The sequence below is a fragment of the Pseudopodoces humilis genome, chromosome 2 (genome assembly GCF_049639895.1).
Source record: "Pseudopodoces humilis isolate 2021_Gansu_Grassland_sample_001 chromosome 2, ASM4963989v1, whole genome shotgun sequence".
In the NCBI taxonomy this organism is placed as follows: Eukaryota; Metazoa; Chordata; class Aves; order Passeriformes; family Paridae; genus Pseudopodoces; species Pseudopodoces humilis.
The window spans coordinates 97,503,316-97,528,538 of record NC_142201.1 but is presented as its reverse complement, the minus strand read 5'-3'; the positions used below and the strand labels follow the sequence as shown (position 1 = coordinate 97,528,538).

General features: G+C 37.2%; 1 protein-coding gene across 1 annotated transcript; it reads left to right on the top strand.

The window, feature by feature from the left end:
• The first annotated feature begins 4,367 nt into the window (after positions 1–4,367).
• HJURP (Holliday junction recognition protein) lies at positions 4,368–25,062 on the top strand. The gene is made up of 16 exons (XM_014253452.2): positions 4,368–4,622; positions 5,476–5,542; positions 7,253–7,317; positions 8,269–8,290; positions 11,181–11,236; positions 11,800–11,839; positions 13,172–13,230; positions 13,811–13,909; positions 14,648–14,708; positions 17,016–17,074; positions 18,191–18,289; positions 19,043–19,103; positions 19,973–21,585; positions 22,080–22,143; positions 22,313–22,400; positions 24,437–25,062. The coding sequence occupies exons 1-16, from the start codon at positions 4,368–4,370 to the stop codon at positions 24,495–24,497; spliced, it is 2,769 nt and encodes a 922-aa protein (XP_014108927.2). The 3' UTR covers positions 24,498–25,062.
• Positions 25,063–25,223: the final 161 nt, after the last annotated feature.

Below are 25,223 nucleotides of genomic sequence, written 5' to 3'. Positions count from 1 at the left end.
ACAGAATGGCTGAACTTGGGACTTGTCTTTATAAATGAGCTAGCAGTCAGATATATTTCAGTGACCAAAAGGCTTCAGAAATAACCAGGTTATAAAGCAGAAATAAGCCGATGTATGTTGAGTCCTGCCAGCAGCCAAGCATCCTCATGCACCCCAGGACAGGAGAGAACAGGAAGAGAAAATGTAAGAAAACTGAGGAGTCAAAGACACTTGAGTAAGTGACAGAAGGGGAAAAACAATCCTGTGAGAACTAAGTGATGCAAAAGCAATGACTTACTCTTTCCCACAAGAGAAGTCTCCAAGTAATGGCCAAAATGAAAGAAAAAAAAACCAAAAAACTCGTCTTCTTCTTCCTCTACCCCAGGTTTTATTGCTGAGCATAACATGGAACATCCCTCTGCTGAATGCAGGTCAGATGTCTTATTGGGTCTCCTCCTAACTTCTTGCACAGGTCCAGCCTACTCATTCTCACTGGAGTGGGAGAGGAGTAGCACAGTGGGGAAAAAAGCAAAAGCCTTGTGTTTGCAATCACTGTTTAGCAATAGCCACACAATTATTGTCTTACCAGCATCACTTCCTTTTAGCCATAAACCCAAAACCTAGCACCAAAGGTCTGCTATAAAGAGTTAGCTTCATCCCAGACAGATCTAGTAGATCAGACCCAAAAAATGAAAATAGTGCAGTGCCATTCTGGCAGAGGAATGATTAGACTGGAACTAATAAAATTAGTTCAAAACAAAATTACACATGCTCTTGACAACTGGGGGCAGTACAAAGCCTTCAGAAAACAAGTGATCCAGCAAGTGCAGCCTTAGATCCTGCTCCAAGCGTGCTTCCCGCAGGACTGCACACAATTTTCAGAAATAAGGACCTAAACAGTGTTAGTCAACCCAGGACTGTGTTTGGAAGCTCAGCAACATTTTTGACTCAACAAGCAAGATTTTTGATGCCTTCCTGATGGCCAAGTGTGGTTGTCTTTATGTTTTCTTTTCTTTTATGCTTTATATAAGCAGAGTTATGGAGTGCTTGGGTGTGTTTAATTACGATAAGGTTTGGAAACATTTGTCTGTGTAACAGACACTCGTGCAGGGACTGCCTTATGTGAAGAAACGAATTTATGTCTTTGGATGGAGTTGTAAGTAAGGAGGAGTAGAACAGTGCTTTCCTTCCCACCTCTCAGAGAGCAGGGAAGGCAAGGCTCCTTGCAGAGGGAATGATACAAAGTGCCTGCTGCAGCACCTGGCCTGTGCTGACTCTTTTAATGTGGTGTTTTCCTGGGATGCTCACACTTCCCTTTTCCACAGCTCTCCCCCCTCCACTCTCAGTGTTTTTTCACAGTCTCTGAATCTCTAATTATATTCACTGGCTTGACACAAGCTGAGCTGTGCAAGGCTTTCTGGAAAAGAGTAGTTATTTTATGTTTTCATACTCCCTTGTACAAAGAGAGAGAGCAGCATGCAATCCAGAAGAACTATACTGAAGAGAGAGGAGTTTGTCATTTCAATAGTCAATGTGAAGTTTGGGCTGTATCTGAAGATCAACATTTACAGAAAATAGGTGTGTAAATTGCTTTTTATATGGTTCTTTGGAGGTTGCTTTCAGAAAAATATTTGTTATTCCAGATGCATAGGGAGTCAAGGATACTGACTGACAGGAGGGAGTTTAGAGCAGAATAGTAAAAATGATCACTTAGTGCAGATGTTTTGATTTATTTTTTTAAAAAAGTTATAAATGGATAAAAGGGATAAAATACAGCTCGAGGCTTGACTAAATGATGAGCTGGGGAGGACACACGTCTCTCAAAATATGTATAAACACCATGAATAAAACAATTACACATAGCAGTAAACCATAGTGTAAACAATAACACACTCAACTCAGAGCCACAAACTATTCTTCTACAAGTCAAACTAATCAAAGAATAGTTGAAATTTAATCTTCTGTCAAACATTTCTGTACAGATCTACTCAACAGAAAGGCAGAAGATGTAGAGCTTGGACAGAACAGACGATGAGCTACTGGTGCTACACAGGCACCAAAGAAGTTTTCTTGTTGAAATGTCCATTTCTGTATCATATTAATACATTCTCTTTCCTAGCAAAAAATGGCACAATGTTCACTGTTTACTTATTACTAAGTAAACAGTGAACATTGTGTCATATTCTTCAGCTTGTCAGCAGTTTGATCCACAATCTTGCTTTGCAGTCTACATAAACTGACCCAAGTGTTAGCTAGTCTTTGTTGATTTTGTGGTTCTTAAGGCCATGCAAATTTTTGGCTGCACCTTATCAAATATACCAGTTACCGCTGGTTTAGGACAGTTCTCGTGCACAGCTGCTGAATGTCAATCTCATTTTCTCATACAGGTGGTAGAAGAAATTTTTTGCATTCGAGTGCTCCTGTCACTCTGCTGAGGTGTATCATGAATTCAAAACAGACAAAAGTAACTTCTGTATAAAACTGAAATAGCTGGATCATAACCTTGTTTTTCTAGGCTGGCGATTACCTCAAATATAAAATAAGTCAGAGGATACTTCTATTATTTCTAGTATGAAATTACTCATTAAGGAATTAAAAGACATCAAGGCTGTAAAGTGAGTCAGTCCTATGCTAGGAAATGTCAGAAGAAAGTAAGTAATCTCATCCTGTGTGTGCAATGTATTTCAACCATAAATTATCAAAGCACTTCAAGGGGACCACAGAATGCCACCATGAAGGCCATGATGACCCTAAACCTGCCAATGAAAAACAGGAGATATTCTAATGCTTTTTCACCCCCCACAAGCAATTTTAATGATGCATTTTTTTCCATATGATTACCACTTTGAAAGTTGGAAGTATTGAACAGTTAGTTACGTGTTATTTCCTTTTATCCTTCCCTAAATGTGTGGCTCCAGGTCTCATTCTTTGCACATCATATAAAGCTTGCCCTGAGTATGTATGGATTTACTTGTCTACTAATAAATCCCTGCTACTATTCCAAACTATCCCAATATCTGGCCATGCTGAAAGTATCACAGAAATTATATTCCATCTATTCAAGGAGCAACATTAGTAGTATATTTTAGTGATAGGAAAGATTATAGAGACTTGCTTCAAACTACTGAGTGCCCATCCATTTTGTCAATCTGTGATACAGAGATTCTAATTCATTCTAGGGTAGTTACACTTTTTATCCCCTATTTTTAAATCTTAGGAAGTGTATATAAGCTTTAATATATTCAAAGCACAGCTTCCATAAAAGTGAATATAGAGAGAAAGCATTGAGAGCTTCTACAAATCTACTCCCAGGTGTGTATCAGCAAAATAACTCCTATAGAATTAGATGTTCCTCACTTATATTCTGGGGTTTTTAAGATGATCTGTCCTGCAGTCATACTAGTGGAAATACAGTGACAAATGTAGGAGTGGGACCTGTTGTGTTACCTTGAAATTACCACACTCATCTTTTCTTTTCCTGCAAATCGACACTTCAGTACTCTCCTAGCAGGCTTGCTCAGCACACACATGATTTAACCACTAAGTACAGTATTTCATGCAGCAGTGGCAGAAATATCATACCTTGAAAAATGGTAAGACCTTAATGAAGAACCAGAAAAAGGGTAAGACCTGCCAGAAACAGGGTAAGGCCTTATTGCAGAACTTGTCAGCTGTGCAAATTTCACATTCACATACTAGTAAGAATGCTTAAATGTGGATGAAATGATGCATTTTTTTCTTAAGTCCTATCATTAAAAAAACCCAAAAAACTACTGAATAATAAGTAAATACAGACCATCTTTAAACAATAAGGAATTATGAAAAATGCATGTCTTTACATTACCAAAATGGCAAATGGTTTTATAATGGGAGGTTCTAGAGAATTTCATATACTGATGGTATTTTGCTTTTTAAAAAAATCTTTATTTCTATAAATAGAAGCCAATGGTTACATGAAGAATATTGGGAAGGAATGGAATGGTATCCAAAATAGTCAGTGGGCAGGTGACGCTTTGGCTTTGCTAGTTCCACTCCTCCGCAGAGAACTCCAGCCTGCAGCCTTAGGGGACCAGCTGGACAGGGACTGGGGAGGGCCTGACTGCCGGCCACTGACCACCAGATTCCTCAGCCCCTACTCCTCTGGCCGTCTGTGGCGAATCCCTCAGAGACACAACGTCCTGTAAATCTCTGCCAGGAGCTGCCCAGGCCGGAGAGAGCCCCGAGGCACCTCCGTCCCCTGCGGAGGCGTCCCGCCGGTGGGCCCGGGCCTGGTGCGTGGGGCCTGCTGCCCGGGGGAACAGCGACCCCGCGCCGCGCCCCACTCGGCACAAGGACAGGACTTGGAGGCGGGCTGATCGGGCACGCAGCAGCGCTAGCAGCCAATCACAATGCAAAGCTCGCCCACCGCGCGCTTGGATTGGCTGCAGCCCCAGACCTGGTTTGAGCAGGAGCCAATAGGAGGCCGCGACGGGGAGGCGGCGCGCGGTTTGAATCGGGGCGCGAGCCGGCTGCCGTGCTGTGGCCGGCTCGGGGGTCCTGGGGCGGGAGCGCCCCGCACCATGGAGCGGAGTACGGGGGTACGGGAGGGGCTGCGGCGCAGCAATGCCCGCTTCATGGCCTCCATGAACCGCATCCTGGAGCAGGTGAGCTACGGGGCCGGGGCGGCCGCGGGTTCCGGGAGCCGTCCTGAGGCGGGCGGGGAAGCGGGGACTGGGAGCGGCGGTGCCGTGTGTGCTGGGCCGCGCACTCCGGTGCCGTGGCAGGAGCGGGAGCGGGCTGTCAGGGGCCAGCTCCGAGAATACAGCCGTACAGCAGCCACCTGGGACTGCCAGCGTCGGATACGCTCCTTAGTCACAAGTGCGAGCTGGCTTGATAGTGTCCTTAGCCCCGATTAGCTTGCGTTAGCCGGGGCTTTTCAATGAAACTACAGAAAGTGGGGGGCTCCCTCCGTGAATCCTCCCTGAGAAACCATTGTGTGTTTAGAGTGTGGGAATGGTCCTTCTCCGTGCACAGACAAACGCGTTTATCCCGGGATGTGGGCTTTCCCGTTCGGGACATGCTCTGTGCTGACACGGGGCCAAATCTGGCTCCAGAAGCTTTTTCTCGGCTGGTGGCGCATTGGATGTTTTTACATGTCATGAGCTGTTTGCCCTAGGTGGGGGCTGCTTTTAGTTTTTACGGTGGAAGTTTGGGTGAAACTGTAAGAGAGCGACTTAATTGCTTTTGAAAACTCTCTGGAACCCTGTTTTGACACTGGCTGGCTTACGCCTTGAGGCTGAATGGCTTGTGCACATGCAAACATATCGCTTTCCTTTATTACTTCTATTAACTGGAGTTAATATCTCCACATTGCTGACTTGTAGCTTTAGCCAATAAAACAATATACTTCATGCTTAGGATAAAACATAAAACTGTCCTAAAAAAAATACGTAAAACAGCCATTAAAGATATTGCTTTGATCGTTTGTTCTAATATTTAATGCTTCTTTTTATTTAGTATAATCATCCTTTTGTAGATGACTTACTTGTTTCCATGGATACTCTCACTTATGATACACCTGACGGTAAGAACTCCTTAAAGCTATAACATTTATATACTGTATGTTTAGACTTAGTAAAGCGTGCAAGTATTGGCAGCTATAGGATATTTAAGTGCAACAGATACTGAATTCCATTCACTTAGGTATGATATCTCATATGTAGACTTTGGTATAACACCAAGAGTTTATTTATATGTACACTTTTCATCTATTGCATGCTCCATTTTAGACAAGACAATAGTTATTAGCAAAGTTCAGGATAAAAATGGGTAATGTTTAGATGACTTGTAAGAAGAAGAATCAAAATGGAGAAGACTGAGAGGAAGCCATTAGTTCATGGGGTGCAATTTTTAAGGATGAGCTGTTCTAGTATAAAGGCAAGGATCTTCTTCCTCTGCCTCTGGAAGCAAGGGTTCTCTCTATCTCTCTCTCTCTCTGTTCAAGCCTCTCACCAGATCACAGCTTTCCACATTCACATGTTCTAGAGTGAGCATTTTTTTGCCACGGGCTGAAGGAGAATTCTGAAAGCTGAAATCTTCTGTGAAAAACAACATTCACTTTCCTAGTAAATTGTAGAAGGTTTAATTAAAAAAAAAAGGCAATAGGAGAAAATAAAGCAAAGGGTTAAAATGGCCAGGTGTTTGGCACTCTGCTAAGAGCACCTGGTGTCTTGGAGACACCCTTTATATACCATTTCTAATTGCATCACTTGATGCATAGTTATAGACGTTTATGCATATTCAAGCTTTTCTACTAACTAGTTTACATTTTCCAGGAACTGTTTAGCATGGTCACTTCTTGGGTCCACCTTTTTAGAGCATGTGTGTTTCTTGCCTTGTGGTTTTAATTCTCTTCTTACCTCCTTTTAATTTGGGCCTTGGCTCCTTTCCACAGACGGTGAGTGTTGATAAGCAGCAGGGTCCCCATCATCTGTTCACTGGAGGTTATCCTAACCACAGGCAGTTCAAGCATACTATATCAACTATTACCACTTATGCCTACATTTTTGCTAATAGCAGGAGAGAAAAAAACTGCACTCACACAGCAAAGCCATTCTAACATTATACATACAACATTCATCTTACTACTTGCAAAAAGCCAATATTATAACCTGTATTTATAACATATCTTACTGGACAGACCAAGCAGAAGTCACCAGCTGTGCACCAAAGGTTTTTACAAACTGGCAGGCTTACATTTTTTTATGCATTATCTCTTGGAAGAGGGAGAAAACATTCATAGAGTACTGTAATAGATAGCTTTGCATTTGTAAAGGTTTGGTTATGCTTTTGAGTTAGTGACCTCTGTTCAATATGAAATGAATATGGATCTCGGTCCTGGAGAGCCTTAATTATGCCTTTAACGAACCTCAGATACTATGTATTCTGCATTCATCAGCTAAAATCTAAAAAACAAAAGCATTTGCCCTTTTTTCCCCCCTCTTGGTAGTATATGGGGCTGTAGTGCTCTTTGGATTTTAGCTCAGTCTGGTTAGACTCAGCATTTTTTCTTGCCTTGCCTGACTTCTCAATTAACTTGAATTACCATATTCTCCTGGTTTGTTTTCATCTAAACTTTTATTTCAGCAAATGTGGTGGAGACTGTTCAGATTTTATAATGCTTTGTTTTTCTGTAATGTGTTCTTCCTAAGTATTTGTTTGTTAGAGTGATAGTCAGTATAGATGGTGTTATAAGAAAAGATGTGTTAATATCGTTACTTTTTGTTTTTTCTAGGACCAAAACAATGGGGGCAAGTGTCAAGGAATGATGTTAAAAAATGGAAGGAGAAACTATTTAAGGTATTTAATAATACAGTCCTGCCATGTAACCATAACACAGCAATATTTCTTTATGTATGGATAGATAGATAGGATTATATTCTGATCTTGCTGCGCCATATATTTTCAGAGGTATTAATGAGGACAGCATCTGCTTTAAAATAGGGTTTTAGCATAGTTTAAGATTTTTCAGATGCATTAGACTACAGTAGATAACCATTTATCAGTGGTTAGCACCACTTGTAAACTTGGAGAATTTTTTTAACTTGCTGTCTGTTGGGAATGTGTATTTTTAGAGCTCATCAGAATATTTTCATTCAAGTTAATGCATCAGATCAATTTATCTTGGTTCAGGTAATCAGCTCTCCAGTTCCACAGGGCTTCTTGGTTTCATCTTTAGGTTTTTATTTTCCCTGTGAAATAATGCCAAAGTAATGAAAGAATCTTTGCAGTCTTATCAGTTGTCTGTGTCAGGTAAACCCATGGCCTGTATGGTGTGCTTTGGTAGTTAACACAGAAGCTGTTCTGAACCCCACAGAGGGCATAAGGATTGAAATTCAGTCTGAGGGAACAAGAGTGGATTGAATGGAGACCAAAAATACGCTGTATTTATGGTTCCTTTTCTACTCCTGGTAATACCTCATGCACAGTCTACTAAGCATTGCTGCACAAGTTTCCTGACTAATTCCATTACAGACTGTAAGGGAAACTGTCTGTCTTAGACTCTTATGTGGACCAAGGTATGTTTTTGCAGTGATTTTAGCAACAACAATAAGGGCAAAAGTGAATGATAGGTAAGTTTTATTAGATACTTTTGGCTTTTCTGGTCAGACCATGGGAAACTTGAGGAAATCGAATGGTTATGTAGTTGTGGGATATACCAAAGTAAATAAAAGCAGTGGTTAATGTTATTTTGCTATTCCTAGATTATTCTGACTTTTGTTTTTTGTTTTGTTTTGTTTTTAATTGCAGAAGGATAGACGAAGGAATAGAGGTAAAGTGTTTAAAAAAACCCCTGCTATTATATACATATAAATTAAATATATATAAATATATTATATATATATATAGATATAAATTCTTATCCAAAGAGTCTTAAAGGAAGATATTCAGGTTCATGCTAAACCCTTTAGGATGCTCATTGGGCTTTGTGTGAGAAACCATCTAATAAATCAGCCGTACTTATGCTCATAAGGATTCAGAAATGTAATTTAAAATATTTAAGATGAATAAATACATTATAATTCGTGGTGCTATCATAACAAGTTGATTAAAATAACCACCCCTTATCAAGTAATCAAAGATTTTTTTTTTGTATTTGTCCGTTTTGTCAGATAATCATCAAATCTTAAAAATTCCAACCCTGACTTATGTGCATGTAGTGGAGAAATGAATGTTGTTAGCTTTTTAAAAAACTTCCAGATAAGTGGGCGTATTAAAAAATATGTTCTAAAAAAAAAAAAATCTCACAAAGTTGCATAATGGACTATCAAAGATTTAGCAAATTATTCAGTATACTCAATGAATCAGGATGCCTCCAGTTACTTCATTGGAAATCAAGTTCCAGGATAGAAATGAAAACAAGTCTGTACACCAAAGTCTAAAATCATACACCTTAGGAGGGATGTGTAATGTCTGAACATTTTTCTGAAAAGGAGCTATATGTTCCACTAAGATATATATATTTCTACTGGGATAAATGATGGGGAAATTTTCCAGTGTAGTACTGTGAAGGCATGTTGGGCTCTAGTCTCTCAAGGTTTTGAAGTGCGGGTTTTGCGGTGTTTTTTTATGACATTCATCTAAGAAACTTTTATTTGGAACACCAGAGGACAAAGCACTGCCAAGCACCTCTCTCCCTCCACAACACTATCAAAAAATTTGTCCGTACAGTGGTCAGATACAGGCTTTGAATTAGCCTAAGAAATTTAAATGTAGAGCTGGGAAATAAGGGTCTGGTACAAAATGTTTCGGATGGTCTAGACCTTTACCTCTTACTCCATTTATCTGATGGGGCTAAGTAGCACAAAAATTTGGCTATAGTAAGACTTGGAAAGAAAGTTTTTTTTCAAAGATATGGTATTTAAAGTCTTTTAGAAGAAATATTTTGCTAATCTTTGCTAATCTAATTCAGGGTCTGAATGTCTTACAAGCTCTCAGTTTATTTGGAGTTCTTTAATGCTAAAAGTTCTTGATCTTATTAATTTTAAATTTAGTGTACTGCGTTACAGATGACATACAAGCAGAAAAATGGGTAATATATATTTTTGCCACTTCTAATGTAACTTGAGAAAAGTATGATTTAATTTTATTTTAAGTTGTCCTAAGGAAGAAATATCTAAATATGAAAGTTGGGTGAACAGCTTTCCTTATAAGAAAACAAGCCTGCATAGATTTGTATTTATACATGTATATTTACATACTCCATAAAAAATTGAATCTCATCAAATTTATCCAGCTTAAGAAAACTATATCTTGCTCTGAATTTTTTCATTTGAAACACAAAGATACATGAGTAAACATTGGAACTGTCTGGTTGTGGTTGCTCTTAGCTTTAAAAAAACAAAAACAAAAACAAACCTACACGCCTAAAATGCTCAACCCAAAAAAGATATTTCTGACTGAATTATTAAAACTAATGTACAAATTTTACTTACTCATTTACTCTTAATTAGACCTAAGTGTTTTCAAATAAGATACATAAAGTTGTGTGCCATTAAGTATAAACATTAAACCAAATACCTATCAATGAACCCCTCCCCTTGGAATATAACTAGTGTTGGTTTTTCCAGCTCACAGTTCTGAATCTTGCTGGATTCAAGTTTTAGTATTTGGATAGAATGTCCAGCACTCCCATCAAGTTCTACTGATTAAAATGACAATCTTTTGAGTGGTGAGCTTTTTATGTTTAATAAATGGCATCTCTCAATAAGAGAGGACCAGGTATGTTAAGTTTCAACCTCCAAGAGAAGTGATAGTTCTGTCATATATTAGCTGCTTAAAATGGTTTCTTTCCTTGAGAATTTTTTTGAAACAAAACATCCTCTGTGGTGTTTCATAGATCTTGCTCAGGAAGGGATTTCAACTGTGCACTGCTGTTCTGATTTCCTGTGTTTTCAATCCAGATATGTTTGGAAAATGCATTATTCAGCTTCTAAAAAATTATATTGTAAAGGAAGTATTACAGTAGTGTCTTGCAAAATAATGAAGATTAATTTCCAGAGACGATTACAACCTTAAGCCAGAGCCTGTTAGTTATATGCTTGACAAATTTTATGAGAGTGTGGTTTTATAGCCACTGGTTGGAAAACTCTGCTTAGAATAATTATCAGTGGTCTGTGTCCAAACTTGAGGGAAACATGTTTTTTTTTTTTTACAGGATTTGTCCTGTGCAAATTACTGGTTTATACTTAATTTCAGTAAATAACAGAAGAGGGGATACCCTTAATTAACTCTCAGATGATAAAGTAAAATTTGTTCAATTTCATGCAAAGAAGTTCAAAGTATAATAAACTTATTTTGGAATAATCAAGTGCTGAAGAGACAACTTTGAAAGCTGCTTGAGCCAACCAAGGATATCACACTCTGCTGTAAAAATAGCACATTGCTAGAAGATATGCACAGATGCCTTGAACATAAAGCACACAAAAGAGGTTTTCTGCACTGTTCAACAGTGATAAGAAGTGTGCTGGAATACTTTGGTTAGTGTTTCACAGTAGTGTGATTGACCAGAGTGAATCAGAAAAGAAACCAATTACTAGAGCCACAGGTGATAGGATAGAAATAGAGGGAAAAATAAAAGAAACTTACAACAAAAATGACAAGAGAGGATAAATATTATAAAAGTAATAGAACTTTTTTTTTTTCCTCCCGTTCATGCTAAGAAACATCAAAGCAACAGAGCAGTGATTTTGAAGATGAACACTCAACAGTAGATCAGGTATGGCACCACAATTGCATATACACACCACATTGTCTTTATGGAGTGTTCCAGGCCAGGCTGGATGAGGCTTTGAGCAATCTGGCCATCACAGAGGGGTTGGTACTAAATGATCTTTAGGGTCCATTCCAATCCCAACCATCCAATGACAGCCTTTATGGGAAAATGTAGTTAGGTAGTCAAAAGCGAAGAAATTATTGAGAAGCAGGTGGTCCTGTACCACCATATCAGTCATGGATTTCAGATGAGTTATTAGATTTATTTGAAGAGGGAAAGAGCAGCTGGATATAGGCTTCAAGTGCCTTTTTCATTAGACAATATGTGGGTTTAACTTTTTAAATTATTTGTAAAATCTGTGTAGTCTAGAATAGCTTCTTTTGACTCAAAGCAAGTTTGTGTATAGATTTGCTGGTGTGATTTGGACAGAATTTGTAGAATGTAACTGTGTTTTACTACCACCAGCCCAAAAATAATTGAGCAAGTAGTAAAAGAAGAAAATTCTACCTGCTAATTAATATAGCTTAAGCTACAAGGTATTAAAATTCATTTCATGTGCTTTTAAGGAATCTTCTGAGAACTCTGGTGTGGATACATCTGATATAGGTGGGTTTTTAATTTACTACTTATCCTTTTTTTCACTTTTTGAGAAAATTGCAAATAAGTTTTTCATCTCTTTCTAATATAGTAAAATTAGTTTTTATACATGTTCTGTACCCTTTCAGAAGGTAGAGAATAGGAATAGCAAGAGTCTGAGGTACAGTTAGTTCTGTGAAATCAGTATTCATATTCCTCTTTGAAATTTCAGTCCTGACTCGCTGATACATTAGAAAGTCAATGTGAAATATGTTCAACTGTCCTTTTTTAATAAAGAAAGGAACAGTGAAATGAAAACCTTGGCCTAGGTGTCAGTAGAAGTTTTAATAGTAGTTGAAATAGATACATTAAATATTAGGGGAGTGGTAAACAGAGGTTTGCAGTCAGTTGCAACAATTCTTCAGTAATGTTTGTAAATGTTTTGGCATCACTCTTGTGAAGTTTTTTGGGGAATTTTGACCTTATATTCCCAAGTAATTATTTGATTGCATTAATCAGTGGCAACTGTCTTTGACTGGGTTTTTTTTTCAAATATTTAAAACATGTATTACTCAACTTTTTTGATTCTTGAGCAAATAAAAACTTCTACTTTTCAAAAATTACGCTATGCAGTAGCTAGGCAGTAGCTTGCAATTAATAGCTGAAAGAGAAGTTGCAATAAAGTATGTTTAGCTTGGGGTTTAAGTACTCTGGTAATAAATAAGCTTGCCCATCTACATAGCTGCCTCAAAATCTGACAATTACTTTGCTGTTGAGAGAAATGTTTCCCACTATTGTTTGAGAGGATAATTTCAAATAAGTATTTGAATGATAAAATAGTTTCTGCCAATTAAGAAAGCAGGACTTTTTTTTCTACCTGCTCAATGAAACATAGGAAAAATATTTCAGTGGTATCTATAGCTTAGCTTCTGTGTCATTTGTCTTTTGCACTTGTGGGATAAATTTGTGAAGTTCTTCAGACCCTGGTGTTTTCATAACAGCATACAATAAAATGATGATATACTTCTCTTCTGAATGGTCCACAAAGAGACAGGAGAGGATTTGTAGAAACCTTCATGAGTTCCAGCTACCTCTAAGTGCTATAAGATCTAGAAATTAGATTCGTAGGGATAGGGCATTGATTTCCTCACATTCCTCCACTCCAGTCATTTATGAACACACAAACCATGCTTTTCAATTGGAATTGAAATGGAAATGTAATACAGTTAGAATTTGTACAGTAGAATATTTTCCGGAATGAAAACAGTCTAGTCAATAAACTTGCACAGTTCTTTGAACACTTTAAGCATTTCTGTTTGGAATTTAACTATGTTATATTTAATATTTACCTTCAAATTGCAGGTGAAGAAAGGGGTGATATAGGCTCAGTAAGAAGAAAATTTGAAGAAATTGACCTCCAGGTAGAATTTTTGGGTGTCTAATATAAAGTAATGATTTTGTGTTCAATAGAACTTATTAACTATTTGAGTAGTTTACACATGCCTGATGAGTTGATACAGAAGGCTTGATACAGTTGATCCAGTCTGCATCTTAATGCACGTTTTTAGCAAGTGAGGGGTTCAGTAAAACAGTGTCACAAAGACCAAGCATGAGTGATGTTATTCTCTTGGTCATACCAGTAGGCCAGAGAAAGCCGTACAACGTACTGCATCAACAAGGAATTCTGAGAAAGGTTTTTATAGGTAAGGAAAAAGAGTAACCAGGTGGATCATGAGGTGAAAGCACTTCTAAAAAGTTGTTGTCATTCACCTGGGATTCAAGCAGAAAGAGGTAACATGATTTAAAGGAAATGGGAAATGTGAAATAATGGCTGCTGTAACGAAAGCAGACTGGAATCTTCTGCTGTTGCTTCTCAAACTAGACAATGGTCAGGATACCCCCATCTGAAGAATATTAGTTTGCAGTATGTCTGAATAATCTGTTTGCAGTTTTCTGTGCCAATAATTTCTATCTGTTCTAATAATTTTCTTTTCCTCCAAGAATCTGAATGAAGATGATGGACAAATACAAAAGCCAGAAAGAGTTCAAGTGGATTTGATAGTACGAGGTGATGAGAGAAATATTCCCAAATGGATAACGGTAACATGTTTCCCCTACCCAAAGTTATTTGCTAGTTAGAATAAAACAAGGGCTCTTTAACTGGGTAGCACAATGAATTCTAGCACAAATTCTCTGTGGTTCTCCCAGTGTTGTTCTTCTTGATGTCTGCATAAATATTATAGGATCTTGGGGCTTTGACAGCTATGATATGTAAGAAACAGAGGAAATGATTTACAGATTTATTTTATTTTTTCTTTTACGCTTTGTTCTTTGAACCTTGATGTGCTTTGGTTGGTCTTTGAAATGTAAGTTTTCCAAGAAGCCTGAATTTGAGTTCTGTTGGGGAAAAAAAATGAATTAACTTTGTTTTCATTGTGGGGGGAGAGGAGGATCAGAGTTGAACTGTTACAATACAGAGTTCAGCTTCTGTTTTCTGCTGGGGCTGCCAGAGATGTCTAGATTATTCAGGTGTGTGTGTATATCCATGGAGAATTTCTTGTATTTAGGAAGGGGATTAATACTGCTGCATAATGTAGCAGCTGAAAAAATGATGACTAGCTTTGCAAGCTTAAACTATTAACTCCTCTAACTTCTTACTGAGGTCTTAGGCTGGATGGTTTCCACTTTGTCTTAACTTGGCTGAGCCCCTAAATACCATAAGTGGACATGACCCAGGGTAGCAGGAGGAGAGGGAGTCACAGGTATGGTTTTGATGTAATCTTTAATGTTCAAAACCCTCAGAACCTTAGATTGTTTTTTTCTCTATTTGTTTTTCAGATAACACCTCCACGTCCGTCAAAAGGTCATCGTTTAACTTCGCCACTGCAAGAACTGTTCGGTATGGTTAAGCCTTTTGTTTGTTGGTCCCATATTTTAGTTACTAAATGTGGTTTTGTTAAAATACTTTAGAAAAAATTAGTTAAACTAGAAAAAAGTTAGACTTGGTTTTTCTTATGGAAGAATGTATTTGAAAAACAGATAATAAATAACATGCGTACATAAATCCACCTTTTCTTACATAGCCTCAGCAACAAAAACTCATAGTTACAAAATTCAGGAGCATTTAGCTCACTGAAAGCAGTAATTCTTAGTTCTGCTTGTAAGTGTCCTTTGACTTCTGCTCTTGTGAGATAAATGAGTGAAGTGCTTCAGACCATGGTGTTTTCATAGCAGCATATAATAAATGATGATCGACTTACCTTTGTCTTCTGAACGGTCTACGAAGAGACTGGAGAGGATGTGTAGAAACCTTCATGAGTTCCAGCTATCTCTAAATACTGTAAGATGTAGAAATTACATTCATAGGGATGGTGGATGGGATTCCTCACACAATAAATTGAGGTCACCACGGTGTTTAGGATATGTGAGTTTTTGGGTTTTGGTTGTTTTGGTGGGTTTTTTCGGGGTTTTTTTCTTGGTTCTTTTTTGGTGGTTTTTTAATATATAAAGGATTACCAGTAGGGCATACTAACTTAACAAAAAAAATCTGTCTTTAGCTGTTTTAGCTAAAATTTTAGTTTAGGCAGATATTTTCCATTTTTAGTATTCACACAGAATACTTCACACTTCTCAGTGAATGCAGAGTTTCTTCCAGGTATTACACACTATTTTTTGTTGAAAGTATGCAAAACTGGTAAAGGTCAAGTGGAACAGCTCTCACCTGGACCTGCAAATATTAGTCTGCTCTACATAGGACAAAGTTATTAGGATTACCCTCTTTTCTTTCATAGGAGGTAGCATGGCAGAGTATATCTGAACAATTACATGTATCTAGCAGAGTATTATCAAAGAAAAATTAATTTATTTGCAGAAAGGGATAAATAAGTCGTGACTTAGGTAATACTGGTGTTTGGATGCATCTCCTGTGAAACAGCTTTCTTTAGGTCATATTTTTGAGAAAGAAAGGTGGAAGTTTTCCTTTTTTCCTCTCTGTTCTGCCTTTCAGGTGCAAAGGTGTTACTGATTTTCCCTTTTAGCCTTTAAAAATGCTTTCAGATTCCCTGGAGAAAATACTTTTATTTTTGCAATTTGTGCCATGGCCCTCTGCTAATAACTGAAGTTCCAGTGATTTCAAAGTATATTTGCCAGTACATTGAAGAGATACTAAAATTAGCTTTTTGAGGATTCACACTTAGAAGAATATTCCACTTGTATACAAATCAGCTCATTCTTTGATACAAGCGGTTTTCTAATAGTTTGTAATTGGCATGATGGAGTCAACCCTTCTTGGAGACAGGAGTTGTTCCCTTTATCTCAAGAACTGCCCATTTTAGCTGCAGTCAAGTCCATTCATCTTGCTGAACATTTAGGAAGCAATCTGACAGCTTTGTGCCCAATTCTACTGGAGGAAGAAGCTTGTATGGCAGAAAGAGTAATAGAATTTCAGAATAGTATGACAAGGCCGTGATGTGGTAGGTATCATAAGCAAGATTTTTTTCGCTCACAGTTTCCACGGTTATTCTCTCCTTTTTCTTTCCCTCTGGTGAGTCCAGGGCAATTCAGAAATCAGGGCTTAAAGTACAATCACATATTTTATTCTCACAGGTGGCTGATTTTAGCTAATGATGTATTGGAAGGTCTACCTACATCTAGGAAAGAAATGTTTTGTTGCATGTCGTTTGCAAAAATAACCATCAAATACCTAAAGACTGAGTTAAAAGATTCAGGCTTGTTTTTCTATATTCTCAAGTGTGCCGTCTTTCTCACTTGGTGAGTTGTAAGCAGGTCTTGACAACAGGAAGCTTCTAAGAGAAAGTGCTAGAAAGTCCTTGCTGTCTTTGTTGGGATATGTAGGAGCATAGCGGGAATTATGCATTAATGAATAATGAATCTTACAGAGCAAGAAAAGAAAGAGCTTTAAAAATATTTTACTCTCTGAATGTTTAATAGAAATCTTAAAGAATGCATTGCAAACAAGCTTTCTTTTCGCTTCATTGCTCCACTCCAGTTATTTAGGAACCCGCAAACCATGCTTTTCAATTGGAAATGAAATGGAAACGTAATACAGCTAAAATTTGTAGTGTAGAAAAATATTTTCCAGAATGAAAACAGTCTAGCCAATAACATGCACAGTTCTTTGAACATTTAAAACATTTCTGTTTGGGATTCAACTATATTATATTTAATATTTACCTTCAAATTGCAGGTGAAGAAAGGGGTGATATAGGCTCAGTAAGAAGAAAATTTAAAGAAAATGATCTCCAGGTAAAACTTTTGGGTGTCTAATTAAACGTAATGATTTTGTGTTCAATAGAACTTATTAACTATTTGAGTAGTTTACACATGCCTGATGAGTTGGTACAGAAGGCTTGATACAGTTGATCCAGTCTGCATCTTAATGCACGTTTTTAGCAAGTGAAGGGTTCAGTAAAACAGTGTCACAAAGACCAAGCATGAGTGATGTTATTCTCTTGGTCATACCAGTAGGCCAGAGAAAGCCGTACAACGTACTGCATCAACAAGCAATTCTGAGAAAGGTTTTTATAGGTAAGGAAAAAGAGTAACCAGGTGGATCATGAGGTGAAAGCACTTCTAAAAAGTTGTTGTCATTCACCTGGGATTCAAGCAGAAAGAGGTAACATGATTTAAAGGAAATGGGAAATGTGAAATAATGGCTGCTGTAACGAAAGCAGACTGGAATCTTCTGCTGTTGCTTCTCAAACTAGACAATGGTCAGGATACCCCCAGAGTATTTCCCTTGTTGAAGAAAAATATGACACACACAATTTTTGTGTGTGCAGCCATTTAAATTCTGGGTTCTGCTTGCTCAAACACCATTACCAAAAAGGGGATTTACTTTCCTTACCTGTTTAGCACAGTGCTAGTGTCCTCTCTCTTGCAACAGCTAATATAATCTGCTTAAGGAAGTGACAGTTTAACTCATGAATTGCCTTTTCTTACAAGATTCTCTTTGATTTTACGTAGAGGGTCTTTGCAGAGTAGACCTTAATTTGTATATGAGTTCTTGTGGGATGTCAAGAATTCATGAAAGATTTGCTCCTGCAATTGTCAGAGTTTTGCAACCATTTTCCTTTTTTCTCTTCTTTCTTTGTGTGGTTTATTGGTTTATTTTTATCACTGGACCTTTAAGGTGTTGTGTGCTCTTCCCTGAATAACTAGTTAATGATTCCTTCACATGTAGTTCCTTTATGGGATTTGTGGGGTTTTTTGGGGAGTAAAATGTATACATTAAAAATAAGCTGATGCTGGTTGCATATCCTCATCTGAAGAATATTAGTTTGCAGTATGTCTGAATAATCTGTTTGCAGTTTTCTGTGCCAATAATTTCTATCTGTTTTAATGATTTTCTTTTCCTCCAAGAATCTGAATGAGGATGATGGACAAATACAAAAGTCAGAAAGAGTTCAAGTGGATTTGATAGTACGAGGTGATGAGAGAAATATTCCCAAATGGATAACGGTAACATGTTTCCCCTACCCAAAGTTATTTGCTAGTTAGAATAGAACAAGAGCTCTTTAACTGGGTAGCACAATGAATTCTAGCACAACTTCTCTGTGGTTCTCCCATTGTTCTTCTTCTTGATGTCTGCATAAATGATCTTGGGGCTTTGACAGCTATGATATGTAAGAAACAGAGGAAATTATTTACAGATTTTTTTTAATTTTTTTTAATCTTATGCTTTGTTCTTTGAACGTTGATGTGCTTTGATTAGTTTTTGAGCTTTTTAGGTTTTTTTTAGTTTTCCAAGGAGTCTAAATTTGAGTTTTGTTGGGAAAAAAAAAAAAAAGAATTAACTTTGTTTTCATTGTGGGGGGAGAGGAGAATCAGAGGTGAAGTGTTACAATACAGAGTTCAGCTTCTGTTTTCTGCTGGGGCTGCCAGAGATGTCTAGATTATTCAGGTGTGTGTGTGTATATCCATGGAGAATTTCTTGTATTTAGGAAGGGGATTAATACTGCTGCATAATGTAGCAGTTGAAAAAATGATGACTAGCTTTGCAAGCTTAAACTATTAACTCCTCTAACTTCTTACTGAGGTCTTAGGCTGGATGGTTTCCACTTTGTCTTAACTTGGCTGAGCCCCTAAATACCATAAGTGGACATGACCCAGGCTAGCATGAGGAGAGGGAGTCACAAATATGGTTTTGATGTAATCTTTAATGTTCAAAACCCTCAGAACCTTAGATTGTTTTTTTCTCTATTTGTTTTTCAGATAACACCTCCACGTCCGTCGAAAGGTCATCGTTTAACTTCGCCACTGCAAGAACTGTTCGGTATGGTTAAGCCTTTTGTTTGTTGGTCCCATAACTTAGTTACTAAATGTGGTTTTGTTAAAATCCATCAGAAAAAAGTATTTCCTTTCTTGTAATCTCAAAGGCATTATTTTTCGAACTGTACAGTTTGAGAGGCTGGATTTCAAAGGAAAGTGAGACATGATTTTTCTTATGGCAAAATGTATTTGAAAAACAGAAAATAACATGTGTACATAAATCCACGTTTTCTTACGTAGCCTCAGCAACAAGTATGCGTTGTTACAAAATTCAGCAGCATTTAGCTCATTGAGAGCAATAATTTTAGTGCTGCTTCTTTTAAATTCAAGGGTTGTTATACAGCGGCATTGGGTATGCTGGTAACTGGTAGTCTAAGTGGTATTTGCTAGTAAACTTCCTTCATAAGCTTTCCAGACTTGGGGAAAGCCTAAAAGTTCTTGTGTAAATATTTTAAACTTAACAACTACAAAAAGCATTATTTTCATCATGGTTTATGGAAGCAAAAGATGCATTTAGACTAGCCAAGTACAAAGCTTTCAAGGAACATCTGTATATTATGCTACTTTGAGTAGTGGGGTTTTTTTCCTATACATTTAATTTCTTTCCTCTATAATACGTGAATTCCATATGGTTAGGAAGTGTTTTTATTTTTTCCCTAGTTGATGGCATATTAATCATCATTTAGCTTGGCACTAACACTTAATGAGATATGCTATTGCTGTAAGGCTATCTGGATCATATGCAGTTGTTTTTAAGTCATACAATATATTACTGGAAGTGCCTTAATAGGTTTGGATTTTTTTTCTGACTTCTGTTTTTGTTTTTTGACTAGTGGGTTTTTGTTTGGTTTTTGTTTGTGTTTTTTTGAATAGGCAATCAAGCTGCTGTTTGCAGAAAGGAGCTAGAGTTGTCAAATGAAAGTTCTTCATCCAAATATCTACAGCTGCAGCATTCTCATGTTCCCATTTCATCAAATACAATAACATCACCCAGACATCAACCTTTTCCAGAACTGAGCACGACTTTGTGTGATAGCATCCATGGAGAATACCTGCCTGCAGATGAGGGATGCTCCTGGAGCAATACAACTCTCGCAGACTTGTATCCCGCAATGGTAGAGATACTTACAAAGCTCATGGCAAAGCAGTCTCATAGAAGAGTGTTAAAGCACATTTTTGGACACTTAAGGTCCAAGAGATGGCATTTTAGAAGACCAAAACTCAATCTCACTGTAGACAAAATGACAAGGTCCAGACCCTGTAAACCAAAGAGAGTATTTCACAGCCCATGTAGCTGTAGAAGTGAAGACAACCAAGCACATCTAGCTGTAGAAGTGAAGACAACCAAGAATCCAGCTTTTGGAAATGAGAGCAGAGAATTCTGTTTTGACAATTGCCTCATTAGTAATTCTTCTGGTCTGGTGCCTTATGCTTATACTGATACAAATGAAATCAAAATGGACTACTCTGACTCAAACTTAGAGCAACATTTGACATCTAGAAAGGGCCAAGTAGTCTGCAAACGCACTGCTTTTCCTGATGTTATGGGTAGAATGGAAGATACATTTATAGTTGAAGATGAATTACAGCCTACTGCCTCACCAAAGAATTCAGAATACACAGGAAGTGAAAAATTTGCTTACTCAGAACCCAGTTTTATAATATCCACTGCCAGTTCAGATTCAAGAGTGCTTCATCTTGTGAAAGAGAGTAAGACTCAGAAAACCAACTTTTGTGTTGGTACCTCAGAATTGTGTTCATGTTCTTGTAGTTCCCCTGGCTATAGTAATAATTCTATACCTATTACAAATTGTTCTCCTGCAAGATCATCAAATACTGTGTTCAAATATCCTGAAAAAATAATTTCTGAAAGACAAACTTCTTTCCAGCACAAAGACTGGTTTTCCTCCTGTTTTGTGAAGCAGAGTCCTTCAAAGACGCCCAGTAAATACAAAGATGCATTTGAGGAATTCTACTACAAAGTGTGTTCTGAAGAATTCCAAAAGCCTTTGACATTGACAAGACCTCTTTTAAACTCTCAGAACCTTGAAGAGAAAGGAAGTTTAGTGAAACGTAGTTTAAGTGATATTGGGAGGTCCACTAAACAGTGTGATAAAGAATTTGACAGGCTCTATGAAAAACTGTCTAGGGAGTCTTTTCCAAAATTTCCTGGGTTTCAGAGAGCTTCAAATTTGAGAAAATATGAAGAAATACAGATGCCTGAAACTGTAAATGCTCTTGTTAATTCTCCTGTCCGAACTTATTCTGCAATTTCCAGAGTTAAAAGAACAGGAAGTTCTCAAAACTATCTTCCTTGTTCACCATTAAAGCGACTGAAACTTACACCAGAACATTGTTTTTCTTCAAGAAAATATCAGGAGATTTTCCACAGTAAAACAGGTCCTCAAACAACTGGCATGGATTTTCTGAGCACATACAACTGTAACAACTCCAGCTTTTTTAAAGATCACAGCTATCATTGTCAGGTATTTAAGAACCTTGGGTTAAAAAAAAAAATATGCACCTTTGGATGTCTGGAGAAGGGCTTAAGAATGGATTAGAGCTGCAAGCTGTTGGAACTAGTGATAGCATACTTCCAGTGCTTTTTGGTCAGTAGGCATGTTTTACAGCTCTGGGGGCTTGGGTATCCCAGGATACCTCATGTGAGGAAGCTCTATACTTAATGAATTTAAAATGGTTCTAAATGAAAGATTTGATTCTATTTTAATAGACAATGTCACTGGTTAAAATGGTCTGAAATAGTGACTCAGTTATGGTGTTGTCCTTCTGAAATTATATTAATTTTATAGATGGACAAGGTGAAGCATGCAAATTAATCTTTATAGGGTTTCACAGGAATCATTAGACTTGTTGATTTAAATCAGACACTTATTTCCAAGTTGACAGACGTTTCTTCTGTGGCGAGCTGTGAAACAGTGTATTTTTTCATGAATGTTGTATGTTGCTGCTTGATTTTCAGGGCTCTGGATCTCATGATTCTTCAGATAAAACTTTTCTTTGTATTCCTGGCACTTCCCTGCAAGGTTAGTTTCAGACACTTTATCAATTTGCACAGGAGTATTTTCTTAAAGGAAATTTGCCCATTGAAGTATTTCCAATGTTAAAATAGGCTAATACTTAAACAACAGACTGTAATGTTCATGCTACTCAACATTGTTCTTGCCCTTTTCATCCACTGTTTTTCATCACCAGAATCTAGGACTGCAAGTGAGCACTATGGGTGGTCTGGAGCAATGGAGAATTGCAGCTCTCCCAGAAATGTGAGGAAGTATCACTCAAGGTAATAATAATAGTAGCCTCTTTAAAAAAGAGATTTCAAAATGAATTCTTACTTCTCTATGCCTGTATTAAAGACATGAAAGTGACATGCATACCTCCAGAATGAAAATGAGTGTGGGAGAGCCCAAGCTAATCACACCTGCAGATTTGAACACTGAGAGGCAAGTGTCTGTGGTCAAAACTAGCCAGACTCCAGCAAGAGAGCTGCTGAACATAAGACAGTAAGATGATCTAACTGAATACCTACTGTAAGTCCTTATGTGGTGTTCATTATAGAGGCATTTATTATTTTAGATCTGCTATGGAATTGTTTTGATTGTGGTTGTGTGTTTAAGCTTACAAGTTCTCTGAGAGTGCAGCATATTGTCATTTAAAAGGACTTGCAAAAGTTGGCCTCTGAAGTTGGGCATTTTGGCTCTGTGTAAATAAGCAGTGGCTCTGCTTGGAACATATAGACTTCTTCTTCTCCTGCTGTTATCACTACTGGCAGTGTATTTAGATCTCTGGAAGCAGGACACTCTTTCCAGTTTCCTGAATACTGGCCCAATATGTCTGTTTTTCATAGAAAATATGTAACTTTTAAAGGATTATCAAGCTTCAGATATCTTGGGTTTTTAATTACAAGCATTTAATATTCTAAGGATTTAAAAATCATTAAAAGCTCTCTAAAAAAATTCCTAATTTTATTTACCAAAACATTTTTGATGTGCTTTTTTGCCAGAAGTGTAATTTGTCATATAAGGTTATGCTGGCTTCCCAAAATAAGTCAAGAAAAATTTTCACTAAGCTTGAGATGATCATAGGAGGTGATATGAACTTTTTCTGACAATGTTTGAATTAGAAATTCAAAGGAAGGCTGAAAGTATTTTTAAACTACTTGTATGGAGGATTTAACAAGAAGAGCTTAATGATGTGAAGAAAAAAGTTTCAGTTTAAGCAAAGATGGAATTGAAATTTAGAGGCTTGTATTACAAATGCATAAAGTATTGATAAAGATTATATTTGGATTATTTTTTATATAATGGAAGATTGACGACAAGCTGATGAGTATGCAAGGACATTTCTGTGATGTTGAGTATGCCTGCTTAGCTGAGCAAAGTTCTCCTCAGTTCTTGGATTTCCTTTTGGTTTTTGTCACTGTGTTATCCTGTCTCCCCATATAAAATAGCCTTTCCTGTAAGATTAGTTATTGTTCTAAAGGAAAAGGTTTTTCTCTCTTTAATGCACATAACTCTGAAATCTTCATTTCTCTACTTTTCTTCTAAGTCATCTGGAATAAAATCTATTTCTTTGTTCTTTAATTACACAAAAACATGTTTGCTGATTTATAGCCAAAATGGACTGTCAGCTGGAAAGCTTCCTGAGGCCCTAGTGTGTGATATTTTTAGCTTTCTGTGGTTCCCAGCAGTGAACCCTTTTAATGGCTTCAGATCCCTCAGAAATTTAATGCCTAAGCCATGTGGCAAAATGCTGTATGTTGTAATGAGCCATTGTGAAAAGAAAAGGAATATTGTCTTTCTATCTGGAACCAGATTGCCTTTATCTAGAAGATGATTATGAAAGAGATTTCTGAAAAGGAAATGTTCATATCTAATGAACTTTTCTTCAGCTCTGTGTGAATGCTGTCCTACAGCTTTACTGCTTTACTTGTCAGATGTAAACCAAATTAGTTCAAAATATGACAGAAAATTTATGCAATTTCTTAAGTAATATGCAAGTTGTTCTCACTTGTGTCTTTAACTTTTAACTAGTTGTGAATACATTCCAAGATTGCATCTCAAAGTTTGGTAGATATACATAACTTAGATTGATGTAGTAGCACTAGTGAAGCATTGAAATGACATAGCATGAAAAGCTTCCTCTCCATCTGAAAGCACATAGGAAAACAGACAAGGAGCCTTGCTGCTATTCAGTCAAGATGTTCAGATACCTTGCTTTTTCAATTTCATTCTGTTCATTGGAGTTTCAGCAAATACAGTATTTTTGTGTAATTTACTTCCTCATCTTAAACAGAGGTTTTTGGTTTTTTTTCTTTAGGGTATACAGAAAACTGAGCTACACTGATGAGAAAGACCAATCGTATGAATCCCTTCGATGACTCTGGTTAAAGCTCACCAAGAGGCATTCATGGACAGCTACAAATAAAACAATTTTATATAGGTTGGGTTTTATTCAGTATTGTTTCTTCTAAGAATCAAGAATTTATAATTATATGTAAGCAATACACAACTAGTTCTGATTTATACTTTGCTGTAATATAAATCTTTGGGAAACGGTTTGTCCCTTTTGACTGGGCACTTCTTAATTTGTGGCCAAGTTGGAATTTTATATTTGATTGTATTTGTAATAACAGATTGTTCTTTTTACTTGCTAATAAGCTTTAATTCTTACTGTATTAATAATAAGGAACAAGCTCATTTCCCTAAATTGCTGTCTTTTCATGCTTTTTTGGATGTATCAGTACAGACCCAAAATCACTGCTATATGCTATAACCGGAGTCTCTATGCAATGTTAATATTAAAATTTTCTAAGTAGATCACCAAAGTTGATTGTTCAATAAAATCTTATACTTTTTAGTAGAGCTGGTAATTCTGTTCCATATTTTGACAGAATTCTACCTGACACAATGTATTTTCTAAATTAAAAAACTGTTCTGAACAAATATCTGCCTTCAACATTTTTATTTCACTTATGTGAATTCTCAGGAGGAGTTTGTATACCTGCATGAGCAAATCCATGAGAATGAGGTATGAGGGTCCCACAGATTTTCACCACTGTGGCCTTTCTTGGCAAGGGGATTGTGTTAGTGGTGTGTGTCAGATC

Coding starts and splice junctions, on each gene's coding strand:
- HJURP (XM_014253452.2), top strand. CDS start 4,368: ATGCAAAGCTCGCCCACCGCGCGCTTGGATTGGCTGCAGCCCCAGACC. Junction 4,623..5,475: donor TGAACCGCATCCTGGAGCAG/GTGAGCTACGGG, acceptor CTTTTTATTTAG/TATAATCATCCTTTTGTAGA. Junction 19,104..19,972: donor GCCACTGCAAGAACTGTTCG/GTATGGTTAAGC, acceptor TTTTTTGAATAG/GCAATCAAGCTGCTGTTTGC.